This window comes from Mytilus edulis, chromosome 13 (genome assembly GCF_963676685.1).
Source record: "Mytilus edulis chromosome 13, xbMytEdul2.2, whole genome shotgun sequence".
Taxonomy (NCBI): Eukaryota; Metazoa; Mollusca; class Bivalvia; order Mytilida; family Mytilidae; genus Mytilus; species Mytilus edulis.
This window is the reverse complement of record NC_092356.1, coordinates 73,686,585-73,701,555: the sequence shown is the minus strand read 5'-3', so window position 1 is coordinate 73,701,555 and position 14,971 is coordinate 73,686,585. Positions and strand designations below refer to the sequence as shown.

General features: G+C 35.1%; 2 protein-coding genes across 2 annotated transcripts in view; both read right to left on the bottom strand.

Annotated features, from left to right (window-relative positions):
* The window catches only part of LOC139501914 (sushi, von Willebrand factor type A, EGF and pentraxin domain-containing protein 1-like), a 97,099-nt gene that overhangs the window by 33,503 nt on the left and 48,625 nt on the right, over positions 1 to 14,971 (bottom strand). The window contains exons 36-42 of the mRNA XM_071291217.1: positions 14,586 to 14,762; positions 13,710 to 13,892; positions 13,087 to 13,200; positions 12,332 to 12,508; positions 10,760 to 10,942; positions 10,131 to 10,244; positions 9,622 to 9,798 (exon numbers count right to left, since the gene is read on the bottom strand). Of these exons, the coding sequence (XP_071147318.1) occupies positions 9,622 to 9,798; positions 10,131 to 10,244; positions 10,760 to 10,942; positions 12,332 to 12,508; positions 13,087 to 13,200; positions 13,710 to 13,892; positions 14,586 to 14,762 (1,125 nt within the window). The remainder of the gene's footprint in view (positions 1 to 9,621; positions 9,799 to 10,130; positions 10,245 to 10,759; positions 10,943 to 12,331; positions 12,509 to 13,086; positions 13,201 to 13,709; positions 13,893 to 14,585; positions 14,763 to 14,971) is intronic.
* LOC139501852 (neurogenic locus notch homolog protein 1-like) lies at positions 1,815 to 8,155 on the bottom strand. The gene is made up of 8 exons (XM_071291075.1): positions 7,972 to 8,155; positions 6,399 to 6,581; positions 5,770 to 5,883; positions 5,261 to 5,437; positions 4,601 to 4,903; positions 3,028 to 3,210; positions 2,395 to 2,508; positions 1,815 to 2,062 (listed from the first exon to the last, which is right to left on the bottom strand). Exons 1-8 carry the CDS (start codon positions 8,153 to 8,155, stop codon positions 1,815 to 1,817), a joined length of 1,506 nt encoding a protein of 501 aa, XP_071147176.1.

The following is a 14,971-nucleotide window of genomic DNA, read 5'->3' as shown; positions in this document are numbered from 1 at the left end:
GACGGTCCCACTTCACAGGTCAACACAGAGTTCTTACTTGAACATACTGGTATAATTCCCCTCCAGGACGGTCCCACTTTACAGGTCAACACAGAATACTTACTTGAACATACTGGTATAATTCCCCTCCAGGATGGTCCCACTTCACAGGTTAACACAGAATACTTACTTGAACATACTGGTATAATTCCCCTCCAGGACGGTCCCACTTCACAGGTTAACACAGAATACTTACTTGAACATACTTGTATTATTCCTATCCAGGACGGTCCCACTTCACAGGTCAACACAGAATACTTACTTGAACATACTGGTATAATTCCCCTCCAGGACGGTCCCACTTCACAGGTTAACACAGAATACTTACTTGAACATACTTGTATTATTCCTATCCAGGACGGTCCCACTTCACAGGTTAACACAGAATACTTACTTGAACATACTGGTATTATTCCTCTCCAGGACAGTCACACTTCACAGGTCAACACAGATTACTAACTTGAACATACTGGTATAATTCCTCTCCAGGATGGTTCCACTTCACAGGTTAACACAGAATACTTACTTGAACATACTGGTATTATTCCTCTCCAGGACGGTCCCACTTCACAGGTCAACACAGAATACTTACTTGAACATACTGGTATAATTCCTCTCCAGGACGGTCCCACTTCACAGGTCAACACAGAGTTCTTACTTGAACATACTGGTATAATTCCCCTCCAGGACGGTCCCACTTTACAGGTCAACACAGAATACTTACTTGAACATACTGGTATAATTCCTCTCCAGGACGGTCCCACTTCACAGGTCAACACAGAGTTCTTACTTGAACATACTGGTATAATTCCCCTCCAGGACGGTCCCACTTTACAGGTCAACACAGAATACTTACTTGAACATACTGGTATAATTCCCCTCCAGGATGGTCCCACTTCACAGGTTAACACAGAATACTTACTTGAACATACTGGTATAATTCCCCTCCAGGACGGTCCCACTTCACAGGTTAACACAGAATACTTACTTGAACATACTTGTATTATTCCTATCCAGGACGGTCCCACTTCACAGGTCAACACAGAATACTTACTTGAACATACTGGTATAATTCGTCTCCAGGACAGTCCCACTTCACAGGTTAACACAGAATACTTACTTGAACATACTAGTATAATTCCTCTCCAGGACGGTCCCACTTCACAGGTTAACATAGATTAGTTACTTGAACATACTGGCATAATTCCTCTCCAGGACGGTCCCACTTCACAGGTCAACACAGAATACTTACTTGAACATACTAGTATAATTCCTATCCAGGACGGTCCCACTTCACAGGTCAACACAGAATACTTACTTGAACATACTAGTATAATTCCTCTCCAGAACGGTCCCACTTCACAGGTTAACATAGATTAGTTACTTGAACATACTGGCATAATTCCTCTCCAGGATGGTCCCACTTCACAGGTTAACACAGAATACTTACTTGAACATACTGGTATTATTCCTCTCCAGGACGGTCCAACTTCACAGGTCAACACAGATTACTAACTTGAACATACTGGTATAATTCCTCTCCAGGACGGTCCCACTTCACAGGTTAACACAGAATACTTACTTGAACATACTGGTATAATTCCCCTCCAGGATGGTCCCACTTCACAGGTCAACACAGATTACTAACTTGAACATACTGGTATAATTCCTCTCCAGGACGGTCCCACTTCACAGGTGAACACAGAAAACTTACTTGAACATACTGGTATAATTCCTCTCCAGGATGGTCCCACTTCACAGGTCAACACAGATTACTAACTTGAACATACTGGTATTATTCCTCTCCAGGACGGTCCCACTTCACAGGTCAACACAGAATACCTACTTGAACATACTGGTATAATTCCTCTCCAGGACGGTCCCACTTCACAGATCAACACAGAATCTCCACTGGTATGAGCATAACCAAAGTCACATGTATATGTAACAGTCTGACCAACAGCTAATCCAGAGACATTTGCACTGGCATGCAAGACACTTCCTGGTGTTGTACATGGTATTTCTAAATACAAAATAATTGATATTTCAGAAAATATAGAGTAACCAAGGCATAATCATGATAATAGTACAACTGGAAGCTTTACATACATAATTTACCTTTTTCTTTCCTATATATCCTGGCATTTATCATGTTTATGTACAACTGTAAGCTTCACATACCTGAATCACCTTTTCTTTCCTAGATATCCTAGCATACCCTTTACATTCCTGATAAACAATTCCTTCCCTGATACCAAGGGATATACATGTATGTACAAGTGTAAGAATCTACATACAAGATTCACAATTTGATGGTACCCAGGCATACATGTACAACTTCAAATATTTATATACCTGATTCACAATTTGTTCCTTGGTACCCAGGCATACATGTACAACTATAAGCATTCACTTCATTATGACATGTAGCTCCGTTTTGACATGGAGTTGACAGGCATTCATTGATATCTGAAAGTATATGACTTAGAGGTATGATTCCAATCTTCTTTTGTTTAAATATATATATATATATTAAAACACGATTCATTTCTGAGTGTTGTAAGATTTAAATTACTATACTTGAGTTTGTATTATACACTCTTTTAATTCAAGACATTTCGTTTATGCAAATCTGTAGAGAGACAGAATGTGGCGGGATTAAAATAGTTTGAAGACTTCAACCCTCCTGTAACATGGGAAAGTGGAGTAACAGTATAACATTTCAACACACTATAATAACCAATTGAAAAAGGCTTAATTAACTCATGAGAAGGATACAAATAAATATTCATCAAACAAAAAAACAAAGTTGATGTGGACGAGTACTTGTACATCCCAAGAACAAAAAGACACTTGGAATACAAGTCCAGAAATCCTGTAAACATTTATCAGATTTAGAGGTTGTGGCTAGATCAATGTAAAACTATTAGGAAAATGTTTTGACAGGATCATACTAATTAAATCACTTAACTTTCTCTATATAGTTACCTTCACAGGCTGGTGGGCTGGCAGACATTGTTCCACCTTTCTGACATGTTCTGGTTCCGGTATCCCCAACAGGTAACTGGTACCCAGGCTTACACTTGAATGAGACTTCAGTGGTTGGTACAATAGATTCAGATACTGATGGTATAGTAAACTCATTGTAGCCAGACACAGTACATTCAATAACTAAAATAACAAGAGTGCACATTGATGGTATAGTAAACTCATTGTAGCCAGACACAGTACATTCAATAACTAAAATAACAAGAGTGCACATTGATGGTATAGTAAACTCATTGTAGCCAGACACAGTACATTCAATAACTAAAATAACAAGAGTGCACATTGATGGTATAGTAAACTCATTGTAGCCAGACACAGTACATTCAATAACTAAAATAACAAGAGTGCACATTGATGGTATAGTAAACTCATTGTACACAGCTACTTTTGCATAGGTACTATATATTTCTGTACTAAAAATTTGTAGTACTGGAAATTTACTTCTAATATTCAGTACTATTGTGTTACTACAGAATTATGATAATATTTAGGTACCTGTATTTTACAGTACTGTATTTGTACTTGAAATTTAGGTACTACAGATTTTTGGTAACTACCGTTACATTTTCAGCATTTTGTAAGATTTTTCTATTTCAAATCTCTCAAAGTTATGAATTTCAAACATGGAGTATTGTATTATTTCTGTACAAAAATATTTAGTGCAAATGAAGTACTGTATAAAAATACAAGTACCTAAATATTACCATAATTTTAAAGTAAAGAAATAGTACTAAATATTAAAAGTAAATTTCCAGTACTGCATATTTTTAGTACAGAAATAGTATCTATGCAAAAGTAGCAGTGTAGCCAGACACAGTACATTTAATAACTGTAATAAAAATGCAGATTTTTTGTTCCTTTCATATAAAATTTAATACTTACATGAATTAAAGAATAATGCGTCTGAGAACATGAATGGGCCTGCTCAAGCTTTGAAACAAACATGGGGAGGATGAACAGAAAGACCGAAGGATAGAAAGACAAACAGTCAAGGGTAACACTCAATCTAAAAGAAATTATTTCTCCTGATGATTTCATTACTCATCGCTTAATAAGCACAAATGTATGCACATATATTTTCAAGAAAAAGCTCATATAAGGAGATAATAAGAGGTGTACAATTGAGAAATTAGGAATCTTCTTTTTAAATTGACTTGTCCTCAATAAGACTTACGTGTAATTTAAATAGTGTTAATAGATGACCCTTACAATTTCAAGAGGTGTCAATTTACCTTTTAATTCTATTGTATAAGTATTTCTCTACAAAATATTTTTCTCACATCAATCAAGAAATGAGAAAAATAGCATGAAAAAAACAGAATTCAATTTTACACTGGACATGTGTTATTTTCTAATGACATTGAGGTACATATAACTTAAGATAAAAATCCAAAGTTGTCTAAAAGCATATAAATCAATAGGGATATGAAGAAATGTTTTCATTTAGAAACTCTTCCAATTAAAGTTACAGGGTAAGCAATTAAAATCATCTTTGCTAAATATTCCAACCTACTTTTACATGAAGGCATAGTTCCTTCCCAACGGGGTCCAAGTGCACAGGTCAACACAGAATACTTACTTGAACATACTGGTATAATTCGTCTCCAGGACGGTCCCACTTCACAGGTCAACACAGAATACTTACTTGAACATACTTGTATTATTCCTATCCAGGACGGTCCCACTTCACAGGTCAACACAGAATACTTACTTGAACATACTAGTATAATTCCTCTCCAGGACGGTCCCACTTCACAGGTCAACACAGAATACTTACTTGAACATACTGGTATAATTCCTCTCCAGGACGGTCCCACTTCACAGGTTAACATAGATTAGTTACTTGAACATACTGGCATAATTCCTCTCCAGGATGGTTCCACTTCACAGGTTAACACAGAATACTTACTTGAACATACTGGTATTATTATTCTCCAGGACGGTCCCACTTCACAGGTCAACACAGATTACTAACTTGAACATACTGGTATAATTCCTCTCCAGGATGGTCCCACTTCACAGGTTAACACAGAATACTTACTTGAACATACTGGTATTATTCCTCTCCAGGACGGTCCCACTTCACAGGTCAACACAGATTACTAACTTGAACATACTGGTATAATTCCTCTCCAGGACGGTCCCACTTCACAGGTGAACACAGAAAACTTACTTGAACATACTGGTATTATTCCTCTCCAGGATGGTCCCACTTCACAGGTCAACACAGAATATCCACTGGTATGAGCATAACCGAAGTCACATGTATATGTAACAGTCTGACCAACAGCTAATCCAGAGACACTTGCACTGGCATGCAAGACACTTCCTGGTGTTGTACATGGTATTTCTAAATACAAAATAATTGATATTTCAGAAAATATAGAGTAACCAAGGCATAATCATGATAATAGTACAACTGGAAGCTTTACATACCTAATTTACCTTTTTCTTTCCTATATATCCTGGTATTTATCATGTTTATGTACAACTGTAAGCTTCACATACCTGAATCACCTTTTCTTTCCTAGATATCCTAGCATACCCTTTACATGCCTGATAAACAATTCCTTCCCTGATACCAAGGGATATACATGTATGTACAAGTGTAAGAATCTACATACAAGATTCACAATTTGATGGTACCCAGGCATACATGTACAACTTCAAATATTTATATACCTGATTCACAATTTGTTCCTTGGTACCCAGGCATACATGTACAACTATAAGCATTCACTTCATTATGACATGTAGCTCCGTTTTGACATGGAGTTGACAGGCATTCATTGATATCTGAAAGTATATGACTTAGAGGTATGATTCCAATCTTCTTTTGTTTAAATATATATATATTAAAACACGATTCATTTCTGAGTGTTGTAAGATTTAAATTACTATACTTGAGTTTGTATTATACACTCTTTTAATTCAAGACATTTCGTTTATGCAAATCTGTAGAGAGACAGAATGTGGCGGGATTAAAATAGTTTGAAGACTTCAACCCTCCTGTAACATGGGAAAGTGGAGTAACAGTATAACATTTCAACACACTATAATAACCAATTGAAAAAGGCTTAATTAACTCATGAGAAGGATACAAATAAATATTCATCAAACAAAAAAACAAAGTTGATGTGGACGAGTACTTGTACATCCCAAGAACAAAAAGACACTTAGAATACAAGTCCAGAAATCCTGTAAACATTTATCAGATTTAGAGGTTGTGGCTAGATCAATGTAAAACTATTAGGAAAATGTTTTGACAGGATCATACTAATTAAATCACTTAACTTTCTCTATATAGTTACCTTCACAGGCTGGTGGGCTGGCAGACATTGTTCCACCTTTCTGACATGTTCTGGTTCCGGTATCCCCAACAGGTAACTGGTACCCAGGCTTACACTTGAATGAGACTTCAGTGGTTGGTACAATAGATTCAGATACTGATGGTATAGTAAACTCATTGTAGCCAGACACAGTACATTCAATAACTAAAATAACAAGAGTGCACATTGATGGTATAGTAAACTCATTGTAGCCAGACACAGTACATTCAATAACTAAAATAACAAGAGTGCACATTGATGGTATAGTAAACTCATTGTAGCCAGACACAGTACATTCAATAACTAAAATAACAAGAGTGCACATTGATGGTATAGTAAACTCATTGTAGCAAGACACAGTACATTCAATAACTAAAATAACAAGAGTGCACATTGATGGTATAGTAAACTCATTGTACACAGCTACTTTTGCATAGGTACTATATATTTCTGTACTAAAAATTTGTAGTACTGGAAATTTACTTCTAATATTCAGTACTATTGTGTTACTACAGAATTATGATAATATTTAGGTACCTGTATTTTACAGTACTGTATTTGTACTTGAAATTTAGGTACTACAGATTTTTGGTAACTACCGTTACATTTTCAGCATTTTGTAAGATTTTTCTATTTCAAATCTCTCAAAGTTATGAATTTCAAACATGGAGTATTGTATTATTTCTGTACAAAAATATTTAGTGCAAATGAAGTACTGTATAAAAATACAAGTACCTAAATATTACCATAATTTTAAAGTAAAGAAATAGTACTAAATATTAAAAGTAAATTTCCAGTACTGCATATTTTTAGTACAGAAATAGTATCTATGCAAAAGTAGCAGTGTAGCCAGACACAGTACATTTAATAACTGTAATAAAAATGCAGATTTTTTGTTCCTTTCATATAAAATTTAATACTTACATGAATAAAGGAATAATGCCTCTGAGAACATGAATGGGCCTGCTCAAGCTTTGAAACAAACATGGGGAGGATGAACAGAAAGACCGAAGGATAGAAAGACAAACAGTCAAGGGTAACACTCAATCTAAAAGAAATTATTTCTCCTGATGATTTCATTACTCATCGCTTAATATGCACAAATGTATGCACATATATTTTCAAGAAAAAGCTCATATAAGGAGATAATAAGAGGTGTACAATTGAGAAATTAGGAATCTTCTTTTTAAATTGACTTGTCCTCAATAAGACTTACGTGTAATTTAAATAGTGTTAATAGATGACCCTTACAATTTCAAGAGGTGTCAATTTACCTTTTAATTCTATTGTATAAGTATTTCTCTACAAAATATTTTTCTCACATCAATCAAGAAATGAGAAAAATAGCATGAAAAAAAAAGAATTCAATTTTACACTGGACATGTGTTATTTTCTAATGACATTGAGGTACATATAACTTAAGAAAAAAATCCAAAGTTGTCTAAAAGCATATAAATCAATAGGGATATGAAGAAATGTTTTCATTTAGAAACTCTTCCAATTAAAGTTACAGGGTAAGCAATTAAAATCATCTTTGCTAAATATTCCAACCTACTTTTACATGAAGGCATAGTTCCTTCCCAACGGGGTCCAAGTGCACAGGTCAACACAGAATACTTACTTGAACATACTGGTATAATTCGTCTCCAGGACGGTCCCACTTCACAGGTTAACACAGAATACTTACTTGAACATACTTGTATTATTCCTATCCAGGACGGTCCCACTTCACAGGTCATCACAGAATACTTACTTGAACATACTAGTATAATTCCTATCCAGGACGGTCCCACTTCACAGGTCAACACAGAATACTTACTTGAACATACTAGTATAATTCCTCTCCAGGACGGTCCCACTTCACAGGTTAACATAGATTAGTTACTTGAACATACTGGCATAATTCCTCTCCAGGATGGTCCCACTTCACAGGTTAACACAGAATACTTACTTGAACATACTGGTATTATTATTCTCCAGGATGGTCTCACTTCACAGGTCAACACAGAAAACTTACTTGAACATACTGGTATTATTCCTCTCCAGGACGGTCCCACTTCACAGGTTAACATAGATTAGTTACTTGAACATACTGGTATAATTCCTCTCCAGGATGGTCCCACTTCACAGGTTAACACAGAATACTTACTTGAACATACTGGTATTATTATTCTCCAGGACGGTCCCACTTCACAGGTCAACACAGAATACTTACTTGAACATACTGGTATAATTCCTCTCCAGAATGGTCCCACTTCACAGGTTAACACAGAATACTTACTTGAACATACTGGTATAATTCCCCTCCAGGACGGTCCCACTTCACAGGTTAACACAGAATACTTACTTGAACATACTGGTATAATTCCTCTCCAGGATGGTCCCACTTCACAGGTTAACACAGAATACTTACTTGAACATACTGGTATTATTCCTCTCCAGGACGGTCCCACTTCACAGGTCAACACAGATTACTAACTTGAACATACTGGTATAATTCCTCTCCAGGACGGTCCCACTTCACAGGTGAACACAGAAAACTTACTTGAACATACTGGTATTATTCCTCTCCAGGACGGTCCCACTTCACAGGTCAACACAGATTACTAACTTGAACATACTGGTATAATTCCTCTCCAGGACGGTCCCACTTCACAGGTGAACACAGAAAACTTACTTGAACATACTGGTATTATTCCTCTCCAGGACGGTCCCACTTCACAGGTTAACATAGATTAGTTACTTGAACATACTGGCATAATTCCTCTCCAGGATGGTCCCACTTCACAGGTTAACACAGAATACTTACTTGAACATACTGGTATTATTCCTCTCCAGGACGGTCCCACTTCACAGGTCAACACAGATTACTAACTTGAACATACTGGTATAATTCCTCTCCAGGACGGTCCCACTTCACAGGTGAACACAGAAAACTTACTTGAACATACTGGTATAATTCCCCTCCAGGATGGTCCCACTTCACAGGTTAACACAGAATACTTACTTGAACATACTGGTATAATTCCTCTCCAGGACGGTCCCACTTCACAGGTGAACACAGAAAACTTACTTGAACATACTGGTATTATTCCTCTCCAGGACGGTCCCACTTCACAGGTCAACACAGATTACTAACTTGAACATACTGGTATAATTCCTCTCCAGGACGGTCCCACTTCACAGGTGAACACAGAAAACTTACTTGAACATACTGGTATAATTCCTCTCCAGGATGGTCCCACTTCACAGGTCAACACAGAATCTCCACTGGTATGAGCATAACCAAAGTCACATGTATATGTAACAGTCTGACCAACAGCTAATCCAGAGACACTTGCACTGGCATGCAAGACACTTCCTGGTGTTGTACATGGTATTTCTAAATACAAAATAATTGATATTTCAGAAAATATAGAGTAACCAAGGCATAATCATGATAATGGTACAACTGGAAGCTTTACATACCTAATTTACCTTTTTCTTTCCTATATATCCTGGCATTTATCATGTTTATGTACAACTGTAAGCTTCACATACCTGAATCACCTTTTCTTTCCTAGATATCCTAGCATACCCTTTACATTCCTGATAAACAATTCCTTCCCTGATACCAAGGGATATACATGTATGTACAAGTGTAAGAATCTACATACAAGATTCACAATTTGATGGTACCCAGGCATACATGTACAACTTCAAATATTTATATACCTGATTCACAATTTGTTCCTTGGTACCCAGGCATACATGTACAACTATAAGCATTCACTTCATTATGACATGTAGCTCCGTTTTGACATGGAGTTGACAGGCATTCATTGATATCTGAAAGTATATGACTTAGAGGTATGATTCCAATCTTCTTTTGTTTAAATATATATATATTAAAACACGATTCATTTCTGAGTGTTGTAAGATTTAAATTACTATACTTGAGTTTGTATTATACACTCTTTTAATTCAAGACATTTCGTTTATGCAAATCTGTAGAGAGACAGAATGTGGCGGGATTAAAATAGTTTGAAGACTTCAACCCTCCTGTAACATGGGAAAGTGGAGTAACAGTATAACATTTCAACACACTATAATAACCAATTGAAAAAGGCTTAATTAACTCATGAGAAGGATACAAATAAATATTCATCAAACAAAAAAACAAAGTTGATGTGGACGAGTACTTGTACATCCCAAGAACAAAAAGACACTTAGAATACAAGTCCAGAAATCCTGTAAACATTTATCAGATTTAGAGGTTGTGGCTAGATCAATGTAAAACTATTAGGAAAATGTTTTGACAGGATCATACTAATTAAATCACTTAACTTTCTCTATATAGTTACCTTCACAGGCTGGTGGGCTGGCAGACATTGTTCCACCTTTCTGACATGTTCTGGTTCCGGTATCCCCAACAGGTAACTGGTACCCAGGCTTACACTTGAATGAGACTTCAGTGGTTGGTACAATAGATTCAGATACTGATGGTATAGTAAACTCATTGTAGCCAGACACAGTACATTCAATAACTAAAATAACAAGAGTGCACATTGATGGTATAGTAAACTCATTGTAGCCAGACACAGTACATTCAATAACTAAAATAACAAGAGTGCACATTGATGGTATAGTAAACTCATTGTAGCCAGACACAGTACATTCAATAACTAAAATAACAAGAGTGCACATTGATGGTATAGTAAACTCATTGTAGCAAGACACAGTACATTCAATAACTAAAATAACAAGAGTGCACATTGATGGTATAGTAAACTCATTGTACACAGCTACTTTTGCATAGGTACTATATATTTCTGTACTAAAAATTTGTAGTACTGGAAATTTACTTCTAATATTCAGTACTATTGTGTTACTACAGAATTATGATAATATTTAGGTACCTGTATTTTACAGTACTGTATTTGTACTTGAAATTTAGGTACTACAGATTTTTGGTAACTACCGTTACATTTTCAGCATTTTGTAAGATTTTTCTATTTCAAATCTCTCAAAGTTATGAATTTCAAACATGGAGTATTGTATTATTTCTGTACAAAAATATTTAGTGCAAATGAAGTACTGTATAAAAATACAAGTACCTAAATATTACCATAATTTTAAAGTAAAGAAATAGTACTAAATATTAAAAGTAAATTTCCAGTACTGCATATTTTTAGTACAGAAATAGTATCTATGCAAAAGTAGCAGTGTAGCCAGACACAGTACATTTAATAACTGTAATAAAAATGCAGATTTTTTGTTCCTTTCATATAAAATTTAATACTTACATGAATTAAAGAATAATGCGTCTGAGAACATGAATGGGCCTGCTCAAGCTTTGAAACAAACATGGGGAGGATGAACAGAAAGACCGAAGGATAGAAAGACAAACAGTCAAGGGTAACACTCAATCTAAAAGAAATTATTTCTCCTGATGATTTCATTACTCATCGCTTAATATGCACAAATGTATGCACATATATTTTCAAGAAAAAGCTCATATAAGGAGATAATAAGAGGTGTACAATTGAGAAATTAGGAATCTTCTTTTTAAATTGACTTGTCCTCAATAAGACTTACGTGTAATTTAAATAGTGTTAATAGATGATCCTTACAATTTCAAGAGGTGTCAATTTACCTTTTAATTCTATTGTATAAGTATTTCTCTACAAAATATTTTTCTCACATCAATCAAGAAATGAGAAAAATAGCATGAAAAAAAAAGAATTCAATTTTACACTGGACATTTGTTATTTTCTAATGACATTGAGGTACATATAACTTAAGATAAAAATCCAAAGTTGTCTAAAAGCATATAAATCAATAGGGATATGAAGAAATGTTTTCATTTAGAAACTCTTCCAATTAAGTTACAGGGTAAGCAATTAAAATCATCTTTGCTAAATATTCCAACCTACTTTTACATGAAGGCATAGTTCCTTCCCAACGAGGTCCAAGTGCACAGGTCAACACAGAATCTCCAGTAGTGAGTGCATAACCAAATTCACATTGATATTTGACCGTCTGACCAACAGCTAGTCCAGCAACAGTCTTTGAGGCATGCAAGACATCTCCAGGAGTAGAACATGGAACCTCTAAAATAGAATGGAGGATAAAGTCAGATTAAACTGGAAATAAGTTTGGTTTTCATTTCTCCAGTTTGCCAATCAATACACTGTTTCATTATTTTCACTTTTAAATAACGAATGATGAATTTGTAAAAATTGTGTTTGAAGTGAATCTGGCCCCCATTACTTTCTATTTTCACAGTTTAGTCCCCATATGGACCAGGACAGTAAAATGACATGCACTGGCATGCAAGACACTTCCTGGTGTTGTACATGGTATTTCTAAATACAAAATAATTGATATTTTAGAAAATATAGAGTAACAAAGGCATAATAGTACAACTGGAAACTTCACATACCTAATTTACCTTTTTCTTTCCTATATATCCTGGCATTTATCATGTTTATGTACAACTGTAAGCTTCACATACCTGAGTTACCTTTTCTTTCCTAGATATCCTAGCATACCCTTTACATTCATGATAAACAATTCGTTCCCTGATAACAAGGGATATACATGTATGTACAAGTGTAAGAATCTACATACAAGATTCACAGTTTGGTGAGACCCAGGCATACATGTACAACTTTAAATATTTATATACCTGATTCACAATTTGTTCCTTGGTACCCAGGCATACATGTACAACTATAAGCATTCACTTCATTATGACATGTAGCTTCGTTTTGACATGGAGTTGACAGGCATTCATTGATATCTGAAAGTATATGACTTAGAGGTATGATTCCAAGCTTCTTTTGTTTAAATATATATATTAAAACACGATTCATTTCTGAGTGTTGTAAGATTTAAATTACTATACTTGAGTTTGTATTATACACTCTTTTAATTCAAGACATTTCGTTTATGCAAATCTGTAGAGAGACAGAATGTGGCGGGACTAAAATAGTTTGAAGACTCCAACCCTCCTGTAACATGGGAAAGTGGAGTAACAGTTTTACATTTGAACACACTATAAAAATCAATTGAAAAAGGCTTAATTAACTCATCAGAAGGATACAAATAAATATTCATCTAACAAAAACACAAAGTTGATGTGGACGAGTACTTGTACATCCCAAGAACAAAAAGACACTTAGAATACAAGTCCAGAAATCTTGTAAACATTTTATCAGATTTAGTGGTAGCAGATCAATGTAAAACTATTAGATAATGTTTTGACAGGATCATACTCATTAAACCACTTAACTTTCCCTATATAGTTACCTTCACAAGCCGGTGGGCTGGCAGACATTGTTCCACCTTTCTGACATGTTCTGGTTCCCGTATCTCCAACAGGAACCTGGTACCCAGACTTACACTTGAATGAGACTTCAGTGGTTGGTACAATAGTGTCAGTTACTGATGGTATAGTAAACTCATTGTAACCAGACACGGTACATTCAATAACTGTAACAAAAATACAGATTTTTGGTTCCTTTCATATAAAATTTAATACTTGCAAGAATTAAAGAATAATGGGTCTAAAGACACGAATGTGCCTGCTCCAGCTTTAAAACAAAAATGGGGAGGATAAACAGAAAGACCGAAGGATAGAAAGACAAACAGTCAAGGGTAACACTCAATCTAAAAGAAATTATTTCTCCTGATGATTTCATTACTCATCGCTTAATATGCACAAATGTATGCACATATATTGTCTAGAAAAAGCTCATATAAGGAGATAATAAGAGGTGTACAATTGAGAAATTAGGAATCTTCTTTTTAAATTGACTTGTTCTCAATAAAACTTACATGTAATTTGAATAGTGTTAATAGATGACCCTTACAATTTCAAGAGGTTTCAATTTACCTTTTAATTCTATTGTATTGGTATTTCTCATGTTTCTCTACAAAATATTTTTCTCACACCAATCAAGAAATGAGAAAAATAGCATGAAAAAAAGAGAATTCAATTTTACACTGGACATGTGTTATTTTTTAATGACATTGAGTTACATATAACTTAAGATAAAAATCCAAAGTTGTCTAAAAGCATATAAATCAATAAGGATATGAAGAAATGTTTTTATTTAGAAACTCTTCCAATTAAAGTTACAGGGTAAGCATCTAAAATCATCTTTGCTAAATATTCCAACCTACTTTTACATGAAGGTATAGTTCCTTCCCAACGAGGTCCAAGTGCACAGGTCAACACAGAATCTCCAGTAGTGATTGCATAACCAAATTCACATTGATATTTGACCGTCTGACCAACAGCTAGTCCAGCAACAGTCTTTGAGGCATGCAAGACATCTCCAGGAGTAGAACATGGAACCTCTAAAATAGAATGGAGGAAAAACTCAGATTAAACTGGAAATAAGTTTGGTTTTCATTTCTCGAGTTTGCCAATCAATACACTGTTTCATTATTTTCACTTTTAAATAACGAATGATGAATTTGTAAAAATTGTGTTTGAAGTGAATCTGGCCCCCATTACTTTCTATTTTCACAGTTTAGTCCCCATATGGACCAGGACAGTAAAATGA

What these genes read in the sequence shown, in the direction of transcription:
- LOC139501852 (XM_071291075.1), bottom strand. Translation starts at nt 8,155, where the DNA reads ATGACCTGTGAAGTGGGACCGTCCTGGATAGGAATAATACAAGTATGT. An exon ending in AACTATGCCTTCATGTAAAA is followed by an intron (nt 6,582 to 7,971) that starts GTAGGTTGGAAT and finishes TTGTTATTTTAG; the next exon opens with TTATTGAATGTACTGTGTCT. An exon ending in AATAATACCAGTATGTTCAA is followed by an intron (nt 4,904 to 5,260) that starts GTAAGTTTTCTG and finishes TAACCTGTGAAG; the next exon opens with TGGGACCGTCCTGGAGAGGA.